General features: G+C 39.8%; 2 protein-coding genes across 2 annotated transcripts; one reads left to right on the forward strand and one right to left on the reverse strand.

The window, feature by feature from the left end:
• Positions 1-211: 211 nt before the first annotated feature.
• On the reverse strand, positions 212-11209 carry LOC122783350 (solute carrier family 4 member 1 adaptor protein). The gene is made up of 14 exons (XM_044048096.1): positions 10379-11209; positions 9649-9859; positions 9395-9523; positions 8737-8797; positions 8525-8664; positions 8251-8411; positions 6359-6428; positions 6093-6282; positions 5456-5549; positions 5115-5364; positions 4355-4453; positions 3971-4029; positions 2338-2407; positions 212-1150 (listed from the first exon to the last, which is right to left on the reverse strand). The coding sequence occupies exons 1-14, from the start codon at positions 11204-11206 to the stop codon at positions 1101-1103; spliced, it is 2412 nt and encodes an 803-aa protein (XP_043904031.1). The 5' UTR covers positions 11207-11209; the 3' UTR covers positions 212-1100.
• A 248-nt stretch (positions 11210-11457) lies between these two features.
• On the forward strand, positions 11458-18633 carry supt7l (SPT7 like, STAGA complex subunit gamma). Its single transcript, XM_044046740.1, has 5 exons — positions 11458-11555; positions 12324-12803; positions 13540-13864; positions 16531-16768; positions 17289-18633. The coding sequence occupies exons 2-5, from the start codon at positions 12367-12369 to the stop codon at positions 17576-17578; spliced, it is 1290 nt and encodes a 429-aa protein (XP_043902675.1). The 5' UTR covers positions 11458-11555; positions 12324-12366; the 3' UTR covers positions 17579-18633.
• Positions 18634-25212: the final 6579 nt, after the last annotated feature.

Genomic DNA, 25212 nt, shown 5'->3' on the forward strand with positions numbered 1-25212 from the left:
GAACTAATCAGAAGTAAGAGTGACTTTTTGTTTATATAGTGTATATATGTGTATATATGTATATATGTGTATATATACATATATATATGTACATACATACATTTATGTACATATATATATATATATATATGTTGATTTTTGTCAATGGACCTTAGTGCAGAAGAGTCAGCAGTTTACAAAGCTTTCACTGAGTCACAGGAAACCACTCATATTTACAGACATTTTTTATTGTACATTTATATAACAAAATACACTTTTACTTTAAGAGACACCGGGAAATAAAGTGGACAGTATGGAAGCCAAGCAAGAGAACAGCATCGAGTCAGATTTAACGGAGCAAAGTATATCCCACACAGGCGAACACACCAAGAGCTGGCTCACTCATGAAGACAATCGTGTTAAAAAGAGAACTTTGAGAGGGTTTGTGTGTGTTAGTGTAAAACACACACACACACACTCCACTTAGCTTGAGTCATTATCAGCTTGCATTTCATCCAGTAATCCATCCAAGAGTCCAGATGGTCAGAAAAGCTGCTCTCCCTCTTTCTCTCTCCCTGCTACATGCTCTCCTTTGGAGAAAAAAAAAGGTTATGCCAGCAATTGACTGAGGCCAAACTGGGGGACAGATTGGATGTCAGGTGGATTCAAATGCAAGAGGGAGCAGACAAAGACCATAAAACTGAATCTCCTGCTCTGGAACCTTCCACTTTCTCCTGGATTATACCAAATTCAGGCCTTTTTTTGGATTGTTGTTTTGCTTTATTAAAAAAAAAAAAAGGACATGAATCAGGTGCGACCATAATCTCTTAGTCAAGTGCGAGCAGGGTGACCACACACAGAGAGCCAGGCCTGTGAGGGCTGCTTTAGTGTGAATCACAAAAATGGGCTTATTTTGTTTATTACAGTCTGCTAAAGCAATTATCCCCTAGAGGTGGTGAATAAAAAGTACAACAGTTTTATCTCTGGAGCTCCAGGCTCTTCTCAGGTGATCTACACTCAAGAGGGACTGGAACCACGAAGCTGAAGGAGAGACACAGGCTCCGTGTGCCAGGTATAAAAGTGAAGAGAAGACTGAAGAGCCTCCTCGTGTTTCCCCCCCCTCAGTAGCCGTACTTGTCATTGAGGTGTGTGCGTCCGTCTCCACTCTGACCTACGAGCAAAGGAAAGAACACAGATGCAGGTTTTATTAAAACATCGAAGAATAAAAAAACTACCTGAATAAAAAGCCACAGACACAAAGATAGAATCCCAATGTTACAGACCAGTGTCACTATGAATCTTCATCAAGAGTGAGTGTGATAGTTTTGCTTGACAGAGCCTGTTTTAAAGATGAAGGATGGAACCAAAGAGAGGCAGAAAACCCACTGAGGGTCTTTTTTTTTACCTGGAAACACCATTTACAAATGAAAAAGTAGCTGAATGTAGACCAGGTGCAGTCAAACTCACTTTCCACCCTTGTGTAAATTCCATCCAGTTCTCATCAAGATTAAGGTACATTGGTTAGGAAAGGATTTAGGCCATAATGTGCCTGCAGATTTCTACCCACAGTTCATAGCGTGAGGAAAACAAACCAATCAGCAACCTACTGTCAATGTTTAAAAAAATCGCATTGAAGGAGCAATCAACCCTGATGTTGACATTACTAGAAAAAAAAGGTTCCATGTAATTAGAGGACAGTATGAATAATTACACACACACAAGATCCATTTTTTTGGCATTGTCAAGTTAAAATAATAGAGTTACATTAATTGTTATCTAATGTCCTGCTATTGTCACGTGCAGCCTGTTGCACTCAGGCAGCAGGTGACAGAGGCGGTCACTGGAATAGATCCAGATTCTCTGCTGACTCGCGTGTTGTCGTGGGCTCATTATTAATCTGATTATGGCACTGAGATCATTTAGTCCCGAGACTGAATCCAAACCCAGCCTGGCAGCCATTTCAAAGTCTCAGCTTATCTTATCGCATTTTGAAGCAACTTTGATCTGCATTCCTCGGCGAACAATGAAAATGGCTTCACGAATGGACCATGAGAACCTGTTTACATCCTCTCACAATCACATTAAATAATAGCTCCGCCCTACATTCCTGAACTTAGCAGCTCCCAATCCATCAATGTCAATTTAGAAGAGTATTTCTTTGTTGTAGAAGTATGGGAACAGAACTCAAGTGGAGTCCAGCTGTCATTATTAAAGCATTCATCTAGTCTCCAGACATGTCTGGATTTCAGAGATTATCCGCGTTTTAAAGCCAATTCTAGCAAAACAAAAACAAAATGTCTTATGAAAACTCAGTTCTGCGTTGATGTTACATGAACAGGATGGGCTGACTCAGTTTACCTGTAGGAGGAAGCCACACGGAATAATCAGGGTCGTCCTCTGGATACTGTCCTGAGAGCTGCACTGGTGGCTGTGGAGACAAAACCATGACCATGAGACCATGAAATTCAGTTTGTGTCACATTTCAAACCTGGTGTTAACGCTGACGTGATCGAATCACAAGTGGATGGACTGAAGAGCGACTGTCCACAGCCGATGTTTACATGCATCGGAAATTCATCCACATGCTATTGAATCTCACTTCCTCTCCTCTCTATGGAAATACACACAACCCGTTTCTTTTCAAGGTGTTTTTAATGATTCTGGCTGAAAAGAATCGACTCTACACATTAGAAATTTTAACACAGTGACCTGTGTTAATATTGTGAAGCATATGAGCCCTGAAAAGAGGTCAGAGGTCACGTTTAAGGCTGTGGTCACATGCTAAAGGTAGATGTTAATATCAGGTTTAGTCTATGATAGATCTGATAGTATAATAGTAATAATTATAATTATATATGTATAGGTAGAGCTGCAACTAACGATTATTTTTTCGATTAATCGTTTGGTCCATGAAATATCAGAAAACCTTAAAAAATGTTGATCGTTGTTCGGGAAACCTGGAAATGCTGATGTTCTCAAATGTCTTGTTTAGTCCACAAACCAAAATGACTCACTTTCAATGATTTCTTTGTTATCCAGAGCAAAGAAATGAAGAAAATATTCACATTTAAGAAGTTAAAACAATCGGAAATCTTGTGTTAATCATGAAAAAAGCTTCAAACCGATTAATCGATTATCAAAATAGTTGTTCAGCTCTATAAATAGGGATGCACAATATTGGGCCAATAACCAATACTGATACATATACATACATACATATATATATAGATATATATACACATATATCTACATCAATATAGATATAGATAAAAAGTTATAGGACAGACAGTCCTTGTCCCGGTATACAAGCACAAGTGGGGAATTCACGAGTGGAGTGCTTCCACCTCCACTCCACTAGGGGGTGATGCACCCCTTACAACTTCCATCCATCCACTATTTACCACTTTATCCTCCACAGATGTCTCTGTTGTCTTATTATTATTATTTTATTATCTATATTATTGCGTAGCAGTCTCTTCACAAAGCGCCCAGACTGAAGGTACATGTGCTCTAGTATTTCAGCTCTGACAGAGAAATTAAATTTACTACCATTGCAGCCGGACTAACAAGTTTTACAAGTATTTTAAAGGGCCTATTTTATGCCGGGATCAGACTACACTATATATTTCTCTTTCACCATGTGCATGTCAAGATTATCAATCACAGTGGCACGGATTCTTGTAGTGTCTTGTTCAGGGGACACTAAAAGTATGCCCACGACCAATGCACAGGTTTATAGGTCATCAGGAGGGCGGGGCAAGTAGTTGTCAATCATGGCTACCAAAAAAAAAAGATGGCATTATGGACTGTCTGTCCTTCAGAGAGAACTTGAGGTAAGTGATGTGTACAGTCCATGTTTCTGTCTGTATGTTACGCCATGTCAGAGCACTCGGTTATGCTACTGCAGACTAGGATTAAGAAGATTCTAAAATGTTTTTGTCGTCATGTAAATGTACACTTTGATTCAGTGTTAGTGTGAGTAAGGAAGCACCTTGCTGGGACCCATCACTCTCTTCTTGTTTTTGGGACTGGGCTCAGCTGCTTTGGACTCTGTGAACAGGTAAGTGCGACACGTTAGAGACAGGACAACGAACGTCAATTAAAAACCACGAAAAACAACACTCAATATTCATCGATACGATCCTGTTCGCAACACGTACTTGCTGTGAATGTTTTGACTCAAATTTGTGAGATGGTTTGTTTTTAACAAGTCTTGATGGTTCCTGTGTATTAAGAACTTGATGAACTTTTTCTTAGTTAGTCTTGGTTACTTAGTGTCTGTAACATTCACTGTCATTTTACTCGGATTTTTATAAATATCATTTGAAACATTTTTTGTGACAACAAGTGACAACAATGAAACAACATTACACACTTGGACTGGATGTGACTGTAGCCTTGTTGCTCTGGTGTTCAGGTTCTTGTTCCACCGCTTCAGCACAGTCTCCACCTTTTCTGGATGTGCGGCTGTGCGCTGACATTAAATCATACAAGCAAACAAAAGAGTACAGTTATGTACACTGGAATGTGCACCGACCATTAAAGGGATAGCTCAGTTTTTTTTGTTTTGTTTTTTTTAACCACGATCATGAGACATGGACGCTGTCTGCACTGAAAACAAAGGAATACATGGAAAAACTGACATTAGATTAAAATCTACTCCTGCTTAAGGCTACAACATCTTAAAAGGTATGTTGACCGCTTTATCTCACTGTTAGTTATCTCGTGTGTTATTCTGTGTCTTGCAAAAAAAACAAAACAAATGCATCCTGAATGCATCACAGTGTGCCACAAAGTTCCGTTTCCAGAGATGAAAGCATGCTTTCTTTTCTTATGTGGGTTCTAGGAGCAGTGGGTAAACACAGCACAGTCAGTGCTCATACGACCACGTTAAAAAAAAAACCTCCCCTTTAAATCAAACCACAAATCATGTGATAAATAAAACATGGGAAAGCTGCAATTTGATGTTTACACTGCTTGTATATGAAGCACATAATATGTACAGAGGATATACTGCCACCTAGTGGCTTTAAAACACATGATCATAATTATTATTACAACGAGACGTAGTCATTTCTAATGAAACATGTGAAATGAGAAAAAACACAAAGTCCTAAACACTTGTGTCTTGTTACCTTTCCTCTCACTGGACTGTACTTCCTCTCTTTGCTGCTTGGACGACGTGCTCTCGTCACACTTAGCTGCACTAGACTCTTCATCGTTGGACGCCTGGGAGCTCGGACACAGCTGATCGTCTTTATCCTCGGTTTCCTCTGCCTCTTCGTCTCTTTCTTCCTCCTCTTCCTCCTCTTCTTCTTCGCCAGGTGGAAGTTCCTTCATGTTGAAGAGCTCCGCGGGCAGGTTGGGCCGCTTAGGAGGCAACTTCTGAAGACACGAGGAGAAGCATCATGAGCAGAGAAACAAGAGGCAGGAAGAGGTGTCAAATTATTTGACGGACATAAGAAACTACACTGACCCCGATGGTACCGGTCTTCAGTTTGAATTTGCTTCCTCCCTTCATGGCTCCAAACAGTGGTAAGGTCTTCTTCGGCTTCTCTGCCTCCGAGCCACTACGGAAACACACAGCAGCGTATCTCATCAGTGTTTACATGTGATCAAATATAAAGAGACTTCTGCATGAAATCCAACAGTAAAAGCTGCTGTTAGTGAAATGAACGAGTTAAAATCTGTGTTGAATATAATAAAGAGGTATTATTACTATGGCAACCTTTGTGATGTTTTGCAGTACTCCTGCTTTCTGGGATTTGTCAAGAATTTGCCTCATTCATTGAAAGAAATCTATTGAAAACATCCGCAGTGGATTTCAAGCTGACCATATGCAATTTGTGTCAAACGTGGCATCTCATCTGTACAGAAATATGTGCGTTAAACACGGACATGACACAACGCTATGCAAAAATGAGGCTTCAAAGGTCTGACGGTAAATCTAGGAGAAAGGTTTACATCAGACATCAGCACTATCCAATCAGGAACCAGAACTCCATAAAAAGGCAGTTCTCCCTGCTTGTTTGACTCAATGTCCCCAGTTTCACATTTCCCAGATTTCCCTCTTGAATCAGAGAATCCACATTGACGGTGGTTCTGTCCCTCACCTCGGCAGCAGCGACGGCATCTGCGCAGGCCGCGTGAGCTCCACCAGCTTGCGGAGTCGCTGGGCGTCTTTGCGCAAGTCGGCGACGTGGACGTGAAGCTTCCTGCGCTCCACTGCGTCCATCGCCGCCTCGCTTTTCACCGCGGTCATAAAGGCATCCAGCGAGTCCTCCTTAGAAGAGCCAGAAGAGTCTGACAGAAGGGATAAAGCATGAATGAATAATGGATGGGATGCAGACAAGCCAAAACTCAGGTGACTGTGACTCACCTCCCCTTCCAGCGTTTAGCTTTTTCTGGGTTTCTTCCAGCTCCTTCTCCACCTCGGACAGTTTGGCCACCTGCATATACAACATAGTGATTTACATTATAGTACAAGTGCATTTTACATTAAAGTGTTTGTTGTTATAAAGGTGGGGGAGTGTCATTTGTGTCACTATATGTATGTTTACTGTCGTTAGTGCAACAAAACAACATGTTGTTGCTACAGGAGGTGCTGATGCCAATGCTGCTAAGGCAGCCAACAAAGTAAACATTAGCCCTGCTATTCATCAGCAGCAACACTTTAAATGGTTTTCTGGAAAATGGAGATGAATGCACTGATTTGATGAACTAAAGCAGCGTTGTGTAAACTTTTTAGACGGGTACCAACTTTTAATAAAAGTGACAAACAGCGTTTCACAATTCACAATAGAATTACGATCTTTTTAACCCCCCATTTCTAAGTATTTTGAGTTGGTAAACTGGCCACTTCCGAGATATGTTTGATAAACGAATGAGTGTAATTTCATGTATGTGTAATTAAAAATATATACACATTAGAAACGTAATAAATCAGAACAAATAAATGCATTTAGCTAGAGTTAACCAGAATATCTGATTGTTTATACAGGTGCATGTGACTTTTACCGACACCTTGTTATTGCAAGTGTCCAGTAGAGGAGAGTGAAAAGTGCATATTTTTTGTGAAAAACAGAAAATTGTACTTAAATGTTGCCTCACAGGTGATAGTTTGTCTAAATTTCCATGAATGAATCTATATATTGTGTCTCGCTGCAGGTGGGTTTTGTAATTAAGATTTAAATGATGGTGTTGTTTTTCGTGACCTAGTACAGCACGTGTCACCGTATTTGTAAAATCGGCACCACATTGACGTCACTCAGGGATGAGTCTGTCTTTTTTCTTTGCATCGCACTTGATATTAATGCGAGGGTGTGTATTTGCGACGCGTCTGGTATGCAAAGGCCTGCTAAACACCTCAAATATTACACCGAGTCCAAGCTGCGACTGATTTAAATATGTGCATCACATTCATGTGTTTGAAGGATAAGCAAGTGAACGCCATGATTCAACTTTCTGTCTATTAAAGGCTTCTTCGTGTTGATGTTGGGTTTAATATCGTGACGTTTTATGTGTAAGTATCCAGCGTCAGCCAGTCAGCACACAGGCCTCACATTATTAATTTGTTAATTTGAAATTGTCATTTTTGTTGATGGACAATTACACACTTGTTGTGCAGCTAAAATGTTCATATATTACATGAAGCCCAGCTGTAATAACTACATGTACGTGTAGAAAGATATGCAAGTTCAGAAATAAAGTGGACTGATTATTAATCTGTAATTCATTTTTGTATCCCCATGTTCACATGAAACAATGATATATACAGTATATGAATGTATATATCTATATATTAATGATGCTAGTCTCATGTGTTGATCATAATTAAAGGTTTGAGCGGAACTCAGAGGATCTCAAGCATGGGCATGGCTGATGTGGTGGATTACAATTTGGATATTGTTCCTTCAAATATGAGGTTTTGAGTATTTATTTTTGAAAGATTATTGTTTGAAGTGTCCTTCTTAAAGTGTAGTAAAAAAAACACAACCTAAGGCTTCAGTTTTAGGATTACAAGTGAGCCAAGGTAGGTCATACCCTCACATCACTTCACGTTATACCCAGGATACTTGTGCAAATTAAGCTTAAATACATTACATTAGCAGCCCTATGCATTGAATCCCTTTTTGACCCAGGGGACCAGAATCTAATCAAACCAAGCCACATTGAACAATAGGTAACATGTTCTATTCCCTGTTCTCTCACATTCCTGTCTCTCTAAGACCAAACTAAATATTCTTGTGGAAAAAGCTGCCAGTTGTTTACCAACGACTCATAGGTCTCAGGCCGCTCTGAAATCTTTCCAGCCTTTTTCATTCGCTCCTGCCTCTTCCTCTCCACGGTGCCTGTTCGATCCAGGAAGGTGTCATCATCACTGTCGTAGTAGTCCTCGTCTTCCCAGTTCTTCTTCTTGCGTTTGCGGGAAACTGCAAACAAAATGATTTAAAAAAACAGGAAGAGAAAGATTATCCCTGACAACTATAGGAGAGAATCGCCCTGGGAATCTTGGTGGGATCATTTTTTTTTTAGACATTTTCACCTGCTTCCTGCCGCAGGAGCCCTCTGGCTTCCAACATTCTACAAGCCTCCAGGCAGCACTGGACGGCTGTGTCTTTCTTCTTCCCTGTGTGGGTCACCTCAGCAACTAGTTGTCGGCCCAAGGCGTCATCCACTGGCAGTCTGACAAGAAGAAAAAAAAATCAACACAAACTCAAGAGGTTTAGACCTAATGACCTGTTTGATGTGCCTTACTTTATTCTGCAAAGCCACATGCCATGACTCTTGTCTTCATACTCAAACTCCAGCTCTTCACCTGAGAGAGAGAGAGTATCAAATCTGATGTCAAGTCAAGGAAACATGTTTCTTCTGCATCTCATTCATAATATTTGATGTTTTCCCATTTAATTACAGATAATAATTTATAGCATTAGCTTTTCTCTGTCATTCATTTGTAGAAAGTGCAGCTACAGCTTTTGGACTAATTTTAATCACATTGGTATTCTTCATTTGTTTCCACTGGCGTTCTTTATATTTTTTGTGTTTTGGTTATTTTTCTGTTATTTATTTATTTATTATTGTCCCTCAGACAACCGTGTGTGTGTGCGTGTGAGGGAGGTCGGGTTGATTTTTGTATGAGCCTTTGTCTGACACTGAAAATCTGTCAAAAATAATCATAATAATAAAAATGTTCTTACTGTATGGTTTCTCTGAACCTCACATGTAATTAAGTTTTATACTAGCAGAGGGTGGTTATCAACAAAAAATCCAGGAACATGAACTTTTTAATGAAGGCAATTATTTTTGTTTGTGATTCTTCTCTGACACAATTTTAAAAAAAAAACAACTATTGATTATTAACCTGTTCAATATCAATTTAGGAAAGCACAACATTTGCAACCATAATTCTCACCTTCCCTGTCATAGAAGCCCTGCAAAGCCTTCTTGGGGTCTTTCAGGTATGCAGCCTCTTGGTCCTCCTGGAACTCTGTCGAGAATGGGTTTTCCTCATTCTCATCTTCCTCTGGAACAACTTCCTCATCTGCAGCAGAGTGAATTTAAATGGATAGAGTGAGTGAAAGGGAAGGAGGACCGGCCTGGGTTACTCGAGGTTTACACCAGCTCAGTGAGGATGACAACACAGCAGACATGTAAACATGAGCTCACCCATTCCCCAGGAACAGCCTGAATCTTCTTTGGATGGTTTGCCCTGGTGCTGGTTTTCACCTTCATCCTTCTCCTCTTTCTCCTCCAGGTCATCATCATCTGAACCATCTCCCATCATCCTTTTCTCCAGCAAATCTTTCTGTTTGCGGGCGCGCTCCCTCAGCTCCGTCACGGTTAAATCTGACTCCTCCTCCTCATCAAACTCTGGACCCTGTTGATGCAGAGTCAAGAAGACTAAATTTTTCTCTCCCATTTGTATTTGATACATGGCAACTTATCGATTATACTTTTAGGTCACTCGTATGGAGTGTTAACAATGAATTAGGAACACTGTAAATAATCACAAGATGTAGCTCTTGCATCTGGAAGTCTGTCTTAAATCTAAAAGGAGATGACAGGCCAAACATTACAGTTAATCAATAAATTGATTATGAAATGAATCGATCAATATGATCTGTTTGAGTAAATGGTTTGTATGGTTTGAATTTTATATAGAGCTTTTCTAGTCTTGATGACCACTCAGAGCTGCTTTGCTACAGTTTTGCCATTCACTGATTCATACCATTCACCCACTTTCCTGCGAGCTGTCAGGATATTATTTGATATAAACAAGTACTTAAACATTACAAATTAATCAAAAATAATCGTTAGTTAATTGTAGTTAATCATACAATAAATATTTAATCAATAGCTGCATTCAGACATACACAGACTTCAGGATATGACTCACCTGCAGGATAAAAAGTCTCGTGCTCCCACCAAACTTCAAAACGTGACCCACGCGGAGTCTGATGTAAGTCTTAGGTGGAATCTTGTTCTTGTTCACCACGGTACCGTGTGTGCTGCCCAGGTCATGGACGTAAAAGCCCTTCTCCTCCCCGACACACTCCTCCTCTCCGGCCTGCCCACGGTACTGGATCACGGCGTGGTACCTGGAGATGGACGGGTGCTCCAGAGACACGTCACACACGGGTAAACGTCCGACCACGAAGAAACTGTTGTGGGTCAGAGGCACCGTGTCCACTATGGTGCCATTTTTGAGTATTTCAAGCGAGTAAGGAATATCTGAAGCCCGGCCACCCCACGGTGGCTCTGTGTATGGTATAGGGGGAAACTTTCCAGCTATGGGTCCTTTGGGAAGCACTCTGGGTTTAGCGGCAGGCTTGTTTTTGACAGTAGAGATAGAATTATCATTTTCGCCCCCCTTATCCTCTTCTTGGCGTTTCCCCACGGGTACATTTTCATTAGGAAGCTGTGGTAAAGTGTCACTGGTAGTTTCAATTTTTTCGACTTCGTTGTTTTCCTTCACGCTTATTGTTTCGTCTGTCTTTGGTTTAGACGAAGAAGCGACGTTACTGCGTTTGCTGGCCACAGAAGGTGCAGCGAAAAGAGCTGGTTTCTTAAACGGGTCATCCGTTTCTGGTTCAGTTATGGTCGGGTCTTTTTCTCCAGGTTTGTCACCATTTTCTGTCACAGAACAGTCTTCAGTTTCCACTACAGAGCTCATTTCTTCATCTGTGTTTTCCATGCTCATGTCTGACGGCGGGGAGGCGGCCATGGTTATTTGGTGCAACTGTCAAAATGGCCCGGGTCTTCTAAGTTGTAACAAAAGTGAAAAAAACAGATGGTCATTTTATAATATATCATATAATATTTGCCACATATACATAATTTAAATATAATTAAAAATATAGATGCGACACATAACCACATAAGTATAATTGTATCTCGTTTAAAATGGTTTGGTTTGTTGTGGAACAAAATAATCATACAGCTATTTACCCGAAGGTTTATCGTAATAGGACAAGGTTAGAGCGTAGTTCCTGTGCAACATCCTTTTCAAAGGACTGCTTTGAAAAGCTTTTCGCAGCCTTTACATACACACATTTCATTCATCTCTGAACAATGTAAGTCACAGTTATGATTTTAACTTAACGGGTATACTTATAATTCGTTACACGTGCATGTTACGTACTTTTAGTTATTTAGCTAGCTAACTGGTGAGCATGTTATTTTGTGATGCGTTTTTCACTGGTTATCTCATGTAGTACCAAACTCCATTAAGACACTTGATATTTTCTGTTGGCTTGTTTTGTTGCAAGACATACATTGCCCTTGCACAATGATTTTAGATCTTAACGAGTACAGTGTAATGTACTCCTACATTCGGCATGCATCAAATACATCTAATAGCCGTCCGGTTGCTGTTATAAACACTGAAACGCAGTTCCCGTTTTCTTCCTCATTAATAAAAGCAATAAATTATTTTTAACTAACTACTAAAATATTCTTGAACATGCCAGTGAAATATATGCCGAAATAATTATGAGGCAGGTTTAGAGCAAAGTGCACGGACAGTGAATGTTTGCCAAGTAAGGCTGGTCAATATGCTCAGGTGTGAACTTTACATTAGATGTTAACGTTATGGCGGAATTTGGAGTTCAATTGCCAGCTAGCCTTATAAACTACCTTGTAAAAAGTCTCTTAACACTTTTCAATTAAATTCCAGGTGATAAGATGTGAAACAGTGCACTGAAAATATTTACGTTTGATAGCCAATTTGAGATAAATAGATTATGGTAAATTTGTCATTTTTAATTTGAACAATCTTCAATCAGTGATAGAAAAACCCATATCAGTAATGTTTCATCTTTTTCCCTCTTTACAATTTCCAGACTTGATGCTAGTTTAAATTGAGTCCTTTGCTTACTCATCATCATGATGCGTTATTGGGGAGAGATCCCCGGACCCGCGGGTGCACCTCCCAGCCGCAGCTCCTTTGACTTGCTCCAGCGTGAGTTTCGCTCAGTGGAGATGCAAGATCCTCCACTGCACCAGCCGTCAGCGCAGCGCCCACGTCCCACCACGATGCTGGACATCCCGTCAGAGCCCTGCAGCCTCACCATCCACACGGTGCAGCTGTGTCAGCATGCCAGACGTCTCCGTGGCCTCCTGGTAACAGCACAGGCTCAGGGTCAGAACTCAGAGGGCAGCCTCAGAGAAGGCGGCAACAAGATGGAAGAGACTGATGTCAACCTTCCTCAACGTCCTCCCACCCCACCTATCATGCCAGATGATCTGCTGCCTGTGGACAGCAAAGCCCCACGGCAACCCTTCCAGCTCCTTCACAGTGATCCTGAAAGTGACTTTTATAAGTAAGTTAATCTGGCTTTGTAACTGAGTTTAGTTTAGTAATCTCTCTTTTTTTAACTATTTGGGAATGCTGAGTCAGTCAGTGCTCTGACAGTGTTTGGTTGTCAATAATCCATTCATTGAAATGTTGAACTAATTTGGGACATTCTGCATCAAATGTCACATTTTTTCAGATATTTATTCCTTTTGAAATATTTAACTTTTTCTAAGAACATTCTCCTATGCAAAATGCATGGAGAGGGAAGATCAAGGCAACAACATGAATACTAATGTTTGACCCTAATGACTTTTATTGCAGAGAAAACGTCGTTCATATCAGTAGGTTAGAATAGCTTGATTCTAATTTCCACAATATGAATGAATCAGGGTTGAATAAAATTCTTATTTAAATCAAATAGTATTTTATTTGTTATCCACCTACTGCTTGGCCACAGTATTGATAAGTCAGTGATTTTATTCAGTTTGTACAAATCTAACAAACATGCCAGAATAAAAGGTCCCAGTCTACAAAATGAAATGTCAGTGGCAGCAGTGGAGAGATTCTCAGTGTGCAGCATTTGATAATGTAAAAGGAACTACTGGTCCTCACAGCACAAACTTGGTCAGTGAGTCTGTGGCGTCTCCAACACCATGACCCAGCATTCATGACTAACTTTACTACATACTTACAAATACTCTGCATCTAAGTTACTTGTGGCATTTATCTTCCTCCATCTCCTCTGGTTCATCCATCATTAGGGGTAAAGGTGAACCAGTCACAGAGCTGAGTTGGCCTTCTTGCAGGCAGCTCCTCTACCAGTCAGTGGCCACTGTTCTGGCCCACGCTGGCTTCGAATCTGCTCAGGAGAGTGTGCTGGAAACTCTGACTGACCTGGTCCATGAGCATTACCTGCGCCTCACACGCCTGCTGCGCGTGGCAGTCGACCGGGAGGCACGGCTAGGAGCGAGTCCCTTCCCAGACGTGGTGGAACAAGTGTTCCATGAGGTGGGCATCGGCAGCGTGCTGGCCCTGCAGCGCTTCTGGCAAGTTAGGATCAAAGATTATCACAGCTACATGCTGCAGGTGAGTTTGGCAATGGGTCATAACTATGTTATCATATAAATTGATTGTGTTTGTAATTCTGTTACTGTGAAACCATCAGAATTGCCTGTGGTATACAGTTTCAGTGTAATTTATTTAAAAAAAAATCTTTACAGGGCTGAAAATTCTCCATCTTCATCCTGTGGAGGGCAGTGTTACACCTTTCCTTGTACAGCCTGCTAGAAATAGTTAGATATGATACAGTCCGTACTGTCCATAGGTTTAATTTTGGGTTGTCAAGGAAACCCAATGGATAGGAATAATAACATTTGTAAAGATTTGACTTCTATGTATTTATTCAAGAAAACAATAATATAATAGTCTCAATGCTCAGATGATTAGGTCAGAGCTGTAGTCATCATTCAAAGTGAAAGATCTGACAAAGAATAGTTTCTGCCGTTCAGTATTTATAGCATGAAACAGACGCGGACAGTAACATACCAGGTGTTGTATTTTTCTTTTGGACTGAAAAATGTTCATGTTATGATGTCAAAGTTAACTAACTGTAATCTTTTAAATGAGGTATATTTAGTATTGTATAAGGCCCCCAGTATATAGACATTGCACATTAGTTTTGATTATATATATAATATATATGTGAGCTTCATGGCTTGGTCAGAAGGAAGGAGGAGTCAGCGTTTTACAAGACATCAGGTTTCAGTGAAGACAGAATCACAATTGCTGTGCACTGCCGTCTCAAACTGTCCCCAAAAATGCTGATCACTGGCTGATATCCCCATCATATTTATCAATTACTAGTTTAGGCAGTTTCACATTCATATGGCACATGGGGTCTGCCTTATAAGACATTACGGAGACATTACATCTCCTTGAGCTGAATCTTGTGCTTTTCTTATCGCTCTCTTTTTTTATCTTCGTCTTTCTCAATGTTATATGTTCTCGTGTTATATGTTCTCTTTCTCAATGTTATATGTACTCGTGTCACTTCATCTTCCAAGTCCTCAGTCTTTCTTCCTTCTTCTACTTCTCTGTCCATTTTGTCCAAACATTCCTGTTTTGTCAATAGCTTTGTCAACAACTCGTCAAGAATGTAAGGATCGCTCTTTCGCTTAAGTTCTCCATCAATTTTACTTTGTACCTTTGATACAGCTGCGCGGATTGTAGCTTTCAGCCATTGTGCGTCTTTTTCTGTCTTCGTGTTTGTCTTGCAAACTAAAAGACTTTTCGTCTTTTCATTTCATTTCTTAATTTTCCCGGGTTTGGCCACCAACCTTGACAACTTCTTTCAACTTTTACAAGACATAAGGTTTCAGTGAAGACAGTATCAGGATTATCACATTATTTCATATTCCATTACACTGTGTTTCTAACTGTTTAATACAGATGTATTCTGATGGTTGTAGTAATCAGGAAAGTAAAGATGAATGTCATGGCATGAATTTGTGTTTATAGTTACTAAATACTCATGTCACCACGTCTGTGGCGGTGAACATATGTTGAGAATTGATTTGCAACATGAGGCAGTTTAGTATGTAGAAATAGCAGCCAAGACACAGACCAGCAGCAGGTTTCTCCAATCCAATTCTCTCATTGATTTAATGCTGTAATGATTAGTCAGTCACTGAACAGTCTATTTACAGCAAATTCATTCTCTGCGGTTGTAGTAATTGATGAGGTTTATGCCATTCATCGATCAAAAACACATTTTCTAGTTCCATCTGCTTCAGTGTGAGGCTTGTTTTGCTTCTCTCTATTGTGACATTTTATAGACTGATCAATTAGTCCCTAAAGTAAGGTGCAAATGAATCGTTCTTTGGAAATAATCACATTTGGCACAATGCTGCCTGAAACCTGTTTTTCTTTCTGTTTAAATTGTTGTGGCTTCATGATGGAGAGAGGGGCAATGCAACCAAAAATTACTGAAATATTCGACAGGATTATAAATCAAATATTCTAAACTCCAGTGCATGAGACCTAATGGAGATAATGTAGGTCCAGAGTATGTTGAGCTACTAGAAGCAGCTCCTGACTTGCATTTAAAGTCCTCAGTTTCCTCAGATCTGCACTGTGTTGAGCTTAGAAAAGCACCTTTTAAGAAGAACACACAATATCACAGAATTTGCTTGTCGTGGGTAAATAAAGCAGAATAAACTTTCAAATACTTCTCTTCCGTGATGGTCGTATAGGGAAAAAAACAGCGTAAAGTCAAAATTAATCGCCTGGCGAACATTTGGCAATTGGACATTTCTAGTGCAGTTAGAAGAAAAGCAGCATAAATATTGATAACACTGCAGTTTGTCCAGTACTTTTTGATATTTTGGTCCGGACCAATGAGGAAATGGTACCAATTTAGTAAAAATGTTTGCACCCATCCCTACTGACCTCTTCAGATTTGCTTTATTATTTAACATGAATTATATATCTGACCTATCTGTTTGCAGAAGCTTCTGACTCGAGCTGGACGATATGGTCAAAAACAAGATTTTCATATTATATTTTAAAAGGAAACTTATAAATGGTTTAAACTTATAAAAAATCTTCTAAATTATATTTTGATATTGTCATAGTATGTATATTATAGGTTAGAAGAGAATAATATGTTCAGAATAGAAGACGAGATGATCCGGTATCAGTTCTTACATTGTCTTACACCAGAAAAATAGCACTGATAGTTTCTCTTCTTTCAGGTCAGTAAGGACCTGTCGGACGAGTATGAGCGGCTTGTGAACCCAGAGAAGGCTCTGGAGGACTCCAAACCCCCGAGGATTAAGGAAGAGCCCATGAGTGACATCTCCTTCCCTGTCAGCGAGGAGCCTGAGGCTGACCTGGCCTCTGGGGACCAGGCTCTCCCCATGGGGGTCCTCGGGGCCCACGGTGAAAGGCTGGCTGCAGGCCTGGACGGTGATCATTCTCCTCACAACTCAGGTAAGACGAAGAGTTTCCACTCCACATTTATATTCTGCATAAATGAATAATTTTCTGGAGAGAGTGAGGAGTGAGTCATGCAGAGTCCCAAGTTAAATCCTTCAGTGTTGAAGGTCTGCTGTTTGTGAACACATGGAGCTGTTTGTGGCCTTGTGGCTTCAGTAACGCCGAGTGGATTGATTCCCACCTTTTTGTTGCTTAACTAGGAAATCATATTTATCCTGAGGTGTTTTTAATCGGCTTGATAACATGATCTAGTTTTGATTTGCTCTCCTTTCTGTTTAAAGTTAATGGTAGAAGTCGGTAAAGCTTAGTTAAGGCCCATTTATACCAATGTATATACATTTCTGGTGGTTTTGCTCCATCATTTAAGCTCTCCCAAGTTGTACACAATGACGTACGAAATTAACGCAAAATTGTTGTAAATAATAGGGATGTGTCCATATGTTTTGGTCAAAATCAGTGGATCAGATATCAAATAAAAACCACCTGTGCTAAATGTATTCTTCTCTCCTGTAAGGTGGAGGCGGGGCCAACCACTCCCCTCTGTGGCCACAGGTAAAAATGGAGCCGCAAGATGGAGAGGAGGGCCAGGGCTCAGGACATCATCATCACCACCATCATCTGGGTGGGGATGTGTTCGAGGAGGGGGGACCCATGTCCACCATGAGCGAATCCGGAGGAGCCATGGCACCCTCGCCTGGAGGAGCAGCGTCCGATGGCAGCTATGCCTCGCATTCACCGGACTCCCTGATGAGCTCATCACCCGTTTTCAACCAGAGACCCAAGAAACGGCCGAAGAAGATGTGAAAGGAGAAGCAGCTCCTGGAGATGGAGGAAGAACAGTGGACTCTTTAACTCCACAGCTAGTTTCTTATCATGGACGCAGTCATGAGCGAACTTAAAGGAGGGGGAATATATTTTGTAGTTTTTCACGTTCGTCTTTTATGTGTGAGTGTAGTTTATCTCAAATGGCTGAATATTTTTCCATTAACTATCAATGAAGTTAACTGGTAAAAAAAAAATCTATTTTCAGTTATTCTTGCTTTTCACTTTCACTGTAAAAAAAAAAAAAAATCATTTAAAGAATATCTTTCTGTAAATGAATGAGAACACAGGAAATGGCTCAGGTCTAAAAGCAAATCATTTTGTTAAACAGCTTAATAATTCAGCAGAGTGGTTTGTTTTTTCAAGCTATTAACTCACTCTGTCCTCGCATAGCAATTACAGTCTGTGCCATTCATTATGATTAAAAGAGGCTTCACCAAACAGGAGAATATTTGGACATATTTTTCCTCATGAATTCATTATGCTGTATTTTTAACACTCACCACCTTGTTTACCTTCCATGGTAGACTTTTCATGTAACCAAACAAAGCAGTACACACACACACACTGTTCCCACACCTGTCAACCTGAAGCTGCTCGGCAAATTAGCATCTGTGTCAGTAATGAGGCAAATCTCTGAATGCAACACCAGAAGCAATTATGGTTTGATCCTCTGCATCACAACAGTAACATCAATCCAGCCTTAATGGCAAATTAATTACATCATGCATAACCGTTCATGCTGAATGTGCAGGTTTGATGAGGATTTTTCGCTTTGTGTAGTCCTCTGTCATTTTCACAACCGGTCAGGTAGTTTTCTTCCTAAGGGAGGGGCTGATGGGGTCATATGTGTTGATATTCAATTAGCTGCAACATTAACTTGATTCATCTTTTTATTTGTGACAAAATCAGTGTTCCAGACATGGGCTTCCCTCCATGTTAATGACGGTAGGTAGCATCGCCTAGCCCTAATGTGAGTTCATTTCCGCCCTGTTATTCTGTTATTTTGTGGTGACTGCAGAAAACTTAACACTGTCTGTCTTTGAGGAATGGTCTCATTTAACCCATTTAAAGGTACACGTTGTTGGGATATATAGCAGGGTTCCCACGGACCCTTAAAAAGTCTTAAAAGGCGTTGAATTCTAAAAACAAGGCCTTAATTAGAAATAAAATGTCTTAAATCCCTCTTTCAAACGTCTATTGTAGGCTTTTATGATTATTTTGTAAATGAAAAACTCAAAAAAAATCAGACTAACATTTAGAAAATATATATATATATATATCTACACAGTATGTATATCTATAGATATAGATATATATCAAATGCCTCTTGCAGTAAGATCAAGCAGATTAGGATAGCATAACCAATAAAACAATTTTGGGCCAGGATGTCGCAAACACCAGGAAGTGGATATTCTCACTTTTGCACTGGACCAAAAAGTCATGTTTTATGTTGAAACTGTTTTGAGCAGCTTTGTTGTTTCAAATATCAAATAAAAGTGGCATTTAAAAAGTCTTGAATTAAGCTTACCCTAAATAGAATCTATCTGGTTCATAATCAAGTCAAGTCAGCTTTATTTTCTAGAGCACATTTAAAAACAACCAGGGTTGAACAAAGTCCTTTACAAAGTAAAAGGCATAACAACAAGATATAAAACATAAAAACAATAAAAATCTTCAAAGTAAATAATTAAATAATAACATGCTAAAAATCGAGATCTAAGTGAGTATTCTCATATTGAATGAAGGTCAAGGAGAAGAGGTGGGTCTTTAAAAGTGATTAAATGGGTTCAATGGTGTATATATATATTCAATGGTGTATATATATATATATATATATATATATGTATAGTTGTCAGAAGAGGAAGAACAAAGATGTGTTTAATCATGCACATTTTAAACCTTTCTCTGGTACCACAACAAAGGGAAAAACACAAATCAATGTACATAAATGAAAGTAGCAGGACATGACCTGCTGTAAAGTAAACTATTGTACAGGAAGATGCTCATTATTTTTGTTGCTAAGCAACTGTCGAGTTTGTCCCGTTGCGAAACCATTCACGTTGGCAGAAGCTAATAACTGAAAAAATAAAACCTGTTCTTGCTCTTAACTAAGGATTACTGTTATAACGTCACGTCAACGGCTCTCACTGTCGTGATATCGTCTGAATAACCTTCAGCATAATGTGAACCAATCGATCTGACAGAGAATGTCACTTCTGCACTTCCTCTGGGCTCCATGGGAGGATTTGACCAATCACAAGACAGGTAAAGGTTTTCCACTCAATAACCTCTTATGCTGCAAAGAAACCCCAAAAAATGAAAGAGATCCAGACAATAAATACAATAAATCCTATGTCAGTATCAGCAGAGATTGTCCCGTGTTGAATAAAGGAGCAATGGCATTGGGTACCCTGACCTTTGACCTGGTGGAGATTCAAACCGGCAACCCGCGGGTTACAAGCTAATTTCCCTTTGCTGCCCATATTAGTTAGCACACAGCTTCTCCACTTATGGTGTAGCACCATGGTCTGGCTAGTTTATTCTGTCAAACAGCTGAATGTCCAACTTTTTTTTTCAGTAGAATTCACTTTCATGGATTTATGTTTTCCGTCAAACTCCTATTGTTGTCTCACTTTACTCACGCAATGTTTTCTTACACAGAGAGAGTGAGAAAGTCACGTAGAACTGATATTGCGTGAAACTTATTTGATAAGTTTGAATGAAACAGCTATTTTTATGCACTACAGCTTTAATTCTACTACCATGGAAATCAAATCTCTAGCCTGGGCTAGAGATAATGGTAGACAATTTAACAGTGGTCAGTGTTTAAACAATTAAATGTATTACCAACAACCTTATTGTATTCATGCTGTGGTAATAGACCCTTAGTGATGACCCTTCAGTTCGTCAGCAGCTGCTTTGCACTGGGGAGAAAAGGTGTAATTACAAAAATGTCAAGATATTTTTTCTTTTTTTTTGGGCAGGGGTTTGTGAGTGGGGGCCAAAATGTGTTGAGCGCCAATGAAAGAACCCAACGAATGATTAATCACCTTCCTCTGTCTGAGTCATTAATTTAGAATGAAACGTAATCTCTCCAGTCGTGTTGTGAGTAGAATGAGGAATATGTATAGTTTTTTTTTACGGGCGGTTCTTTAGGGCACTCATTTGTCCATTTGTGAACAAATCACAGTCGACCCCAAAGTAACGTCATTGATGGATTTTTTTTTTTTTAAAGACTTCTATTTATTGCGCTTATGTATGAGGAGCTGCCTCTGCGGAGGAGATAAATAATGAATTATGAGGTGAGAGGATGAGTCTAACAGAGAGATGAATTGCCACACATACGGGATGTGACGGGAACAAAGGGGCCCTTTGCTGCACATACCAGAGTTCAGAATTGATTTCAAAGCATCCGAGTCTCAGTCTAAAGATTTTCTCTTGGGTGATATGACTGAATTTGTATCGATGCAGCCACGAGATACTTGGAATTAATTGGGGGTGGGTCCAAAAAAGTAATAAGCACTCAGAAATGAGAGTCACAAGAGTTCATCAGAAAGCGTGAGTGAACTGTGAAATGAGCCTGCGTGAAAGTCAACATTTGTCACATTGTTGTGTACTTTTATCATATTTCACATAGGTATACACATAGGTATATTTGCATAAGTGTATAATCGCCATCTAGTGCCGCCATGTTTCTACAGCCTCCCGAATGAACAACCCAGACAAAATGTGCGTTTCCTGTTCAGTGTAAGCGTAAGCCTCCTCTGTTTGCTATAACCTGCAGTCTCATTATATGTGGCCAACACGTTCACATTTGACCTTTGTGTATTTCAGATTCGTGTCCCTTTTGAGAACAGTGTTTTTTTTCACTTTTCAGATTAAAATGCCGATTAAGAGTTAGAAAATGCCATTTATAATCACATTTTAATAGTTGAATTTCTTAGACTAGTCTTGTCAATAATTGGTTATCAAGAAAATAATTTGTGTTAAGATTTAATCCAATCAGAAATATAAATCTGAAACTGAATGAAGGTATATTTGTTCTATTTTATTTCAAAATATGTTTTTTTTTTGTTCTTAAGGGATTGTTTTGTTTATATTATTTATTTAAATCCATATTGAAAAACACATAAGTGAAGGAGTTTTCGCAACATAATAACGTTGTTAGGTTTACTAATCAATCTTCTCAACTTGAATCAAATGTCTGTTCAAGGCTCAAATAATCTAAAACTCTGAATTATTTCCCTGAGTAAAAAAAAAAAAAGGTTTCATAATTGAATATAAATGTGGATCACTTCAGAAGTTCTTGCCTCAGACCAACAATCCATCAAAAACATGACAGAAAAAAAATACCTCAAACGTTTTCACCCCATTATCAGGCCACATTTTCCTTTAGTTGCCTAAACAGTGCCAGCCCAAGCCTTTATGGGGTCCTCAGCAGAAAAGTATTTGGGGCCCCCCTCCCACCACCTGGAGTAGCCTGTGCTTGACTATTATCAATGTAACTCTACTTGTTTCTTTGATTATAGTTGTGTTATTTACACCAAACCAGTGTTACTCTTTTTTTTATAACCATTTTAAACCATTTTAAGTGCAGTGAAATCACAAAAGTGACTTTGTATTAATTTGCACTTTCATATTCAAAGTGATGCCTCGCCTCGGCACAGTATGGTTAAGTCGCAATTCCACTAGCATAGTATCTGGTAGCGGGTATATTTTTAGTACCCGCTCTGGCGAGGTTCTAAGCGTGCTGTGCAGATACTATGCGTGACATCGTCAGACTGCCGGCCACTGATTGGCCGTCACAAGAAGAGACGTCCCACAAGAATCAAGCTGCAGTGCTGAATTGTAGATTGGTTAAAAAGACTTAACAATCCTAAAAATGTGGGTTAATCTCCAACAATCTCAATATTTAGCAACAGCACTATTGATCGGGATGAGCAGTGAGCGGCATCACAAACCCTGCAGCTGTATTTCAGTCCAGTTGGAGTCTGTGCTCCAGTCATGGAGGAAGTACTAAACAAATAGTTTTAATTAACTGATTCTAATGATCTAATGATGATTCTAACTGCTCAACAAGTCACTAGTCACTCGTCTGTGTGTCGCATGTAAAAGCTTCATGCAGCCGTGCAGTGATGACTCCGCCCACGTTGAGTAGGGGAATTAAACAAGTGAACCAGCAGTGTTTTTAAAACTTAGACCAAATGTGCTAATGTGCATTCTTCAACTCCAAAATAAAACACTATTTAGATATTTAAAAATCTATTTAATATATTTAATAAAATGTTTTATTGACTTCATTTATCTTCATCATACCCTTTGTATTAGATGCATTAGATAAAATGTTTACTGTATTGGTGTTATTTTTATTTACTTTTAAAGTAATGTACTGTATGTTATTATTATTATTCTATTCCAGCTGTATTTTGGTCATTCACTAATAATAACAATAATAATAATAATAATAATAATAACAACAGCAACAACAACAATAATAATAATAATGGTAATAATAACATAATAATAATAATTCCTCTCTTCCTCACGACAGTGGTGCTAGGACCTATTGGAATTTCTCACTACATTTGTGATATATTCAATTTTATGTCTTGGTAGGGATGAGTGATGAGTCGAGTGGTTGTGACCTGTGTTATTCTCCTCCCGTGAAGCACTTTGTAAGTTGCATTGCTTGGTATGAAAGGTGCTATATAAATAACATCTGATTGATTTAAATGATAGCTTTCATCTTCACAGAGTAAAGCGGCGTCTGGAAATAGAGCCACTCTACAGCAAATCCATTTTACCGGAAATAAAATAGATCGCTTGAAAACGACACGTTTCTGTCCTTTGGATTTCTTTTATCTCAGCTCATGATGCCTCCACTGGAGGGCAGTGTTGCACCACATTATAACACCATGGCCTTCTGTTTAAACATATCATTTTCCCAGTGAGTTACCACAGAGTCGGCTATACTCCCATGTCCTGTTAGTGAGCAGTCATTATATGTCATCAGGGCGCTGCAGAGTAGTGCAAAAACGGTATCCTACATGGCAATAATTAGCTTGCTGCTGCCTTTGAATACAATCAACATGAATGTCTGGATGAGAGTGCATCTAAACAAACAAATGAGTTCTCTAGAGCAAATGACTGCGATCAATTTGTCCCTACATCAACATACAAATGTATTCCCCCCACTGTGGTGCCAGCTTTTTTGATTTATCTTCTTTTATTTTACTTTAAAACCACAAAAATCGAATTGCTTGTCAGTCATGTTGTTCAGCAGGTGACTGTCTCACATCTGCCGCTGCAGCACAAGGGTTATGGTTACTAATTAGGCCTTTTGTGTCTACATATAGCTGGCAGCGCACGAACAAAAATAGCACCACCATTTTCTCATTCCGTCGCACCCACAATTGATATGGCAGTGGGTAATGTATTCACATCAGGTGCTGAAAGCACTTTAGGTGATGGTGCTGATATCATAAAGAAGCCTTCAATCCCCTCCCACACCATCTACTGTAAGACTTGCTCTTAGTGTTCGTATTCATTAAGGCGGCTTAAATGTGAATGCGCTTGAAACTGTGCCTCAGCATCAATCTGAAGAGACTCGTCTTGTTTGTTTTCTTAGAGTCTGACACCGTGAACTCTCTCACTCATTATCTCCGTGCTTTATCCTCCACATGAGGGTCGTGGGGGAGCAGGAGCCAATCCCAGCTGACGGAGGGAGAACGGCGGGGTGCACACCCTGGACAGGTCATCACAAGGCCAATGTTACGACCAGGCTCAGCGGAAAAACCAAATCACGACATGAATCATGGGACTCCCTCTTCTCAACTCCCAAGAAACCGCCTGCAACAAGTCAATCAAACCATTTTCGAGGTTTATTAAAAATCAAGCACGAAACGTCTGCATGCAGTCTGGCTGTGAGGGGTTTGAGGAAGTCCGCTGCAGCTGGGATGTTCAGGCCTCTTATTGGGATTCCTTTCCTCGGCAGGACCAATCAGCTCCCAGGATCCACCCTAGACTCACTCACACAGGTCATTCACACAAACATGCACACCTGCAACCCATCTTACACTCACATGCAGACACACACACACACAAAGACCAACATAGAGAAATGAACAACCATTCGCTCTCACCAGTGGCGGCTCGTCCATAGAGGGCACTAGTCTCACAAGAACAAGAAGATAGGAATCATCTAAAATAATTTATGAAAACATGGGAAATCGAAATAAACAAGCTACACATTATACAGTCTGTGACCACCGTGTGTAAAAAGTGACATATTTCCAGTTCCTTTAGGGCGCACAAGTCTTTACCATGGACTCTCTCGCGATAGTGATGCATGCACACAGGAAAACTCCTGGGACTCTTGAAAACTCAAGCTCCGAACAGAGCGTCATGTCTGTAATCGATCTGTGTCTGCTGTCTTTTTGTTTTAATTTGTCTAGTGCTTTTCTTTTTTTTTTTTCATTTTCCATTGTCCAATTCATTTAATCACCAAACTGCATGTTTTTGGACTGTGGGGAATTCAAACCAGTGACCTCCTTGCTGTGAGGAAACGATGCGAGTCACTGCGCCATCGTGTGGTGTGAACATTTAACAAATTG

Source organism: Solea senegalensis, linkage group LG16 (genome assembly GCF_019176455.1).
Source record: "Solea senegalensis isolate Sse05_10M linkage group LG16, IFAPA_SoseM_1, whole genome shotgun sequence".
In the NCBI taxonomy this organism is placed as follows: Eukaryota; Metazoa; Chordata; class Actinopteri; order Pleuronectiformes; family Soleidae; genus Solea; species Solea senegalensis.

What these genes read in the sequence shown, in the direction of transcription:
- LOC122783350 (XM_044048096.1), bottom strand. Translation starts at nt 11,206, where the DNA reads ATGGCCGCCTCCCCGCCGTCAGACATGAGCATGGAAAACACAGATGAA. An exon ending in TGAAGACCGGTACCATCGGG is followed by an intron (nt 5,365 to 5,455) that starts GTCAGTGTAGTT and finishes TCGTGTCTTCAG; the next exon opens with AAGTTGCCTCCTAAGCGGCC. An exon ending in TACAGTCACATCCAGTCCAA is followed by an intron (nt 4,030 to 4,354) that starts GTGTGTAATGTT and finishes ACCTGTTCACAG; the next exon opens with AGTCCAAAGCAGCTGAGCCC.
- supt7l (XM_044046740.1), top strand. Translation starts at nt 12,367, where the DNA reads ATGATGCGTTATTGGGGAGAGATCCCCGGACCCGCGGGTGCACCTCCC. An exon ending in CCTGAAAGTGACTTTTATAA is followed by an intron (nt 12,804 to 13,539) that starts GTAAGTTAATCT and finishes ATCCATCATTAG; the next exon opens with GGGTAAAGGTGAACCAGTCA. An exon ending in ATCACAGCTACATGCTGCAG is followed by an intron (nt 13,865 to 16,530) that starts GTGAGTTTGGCA and finishes CTCTTCTTTCAG; the next exon opens with GTCAGTAAGGACCTGTCGGA.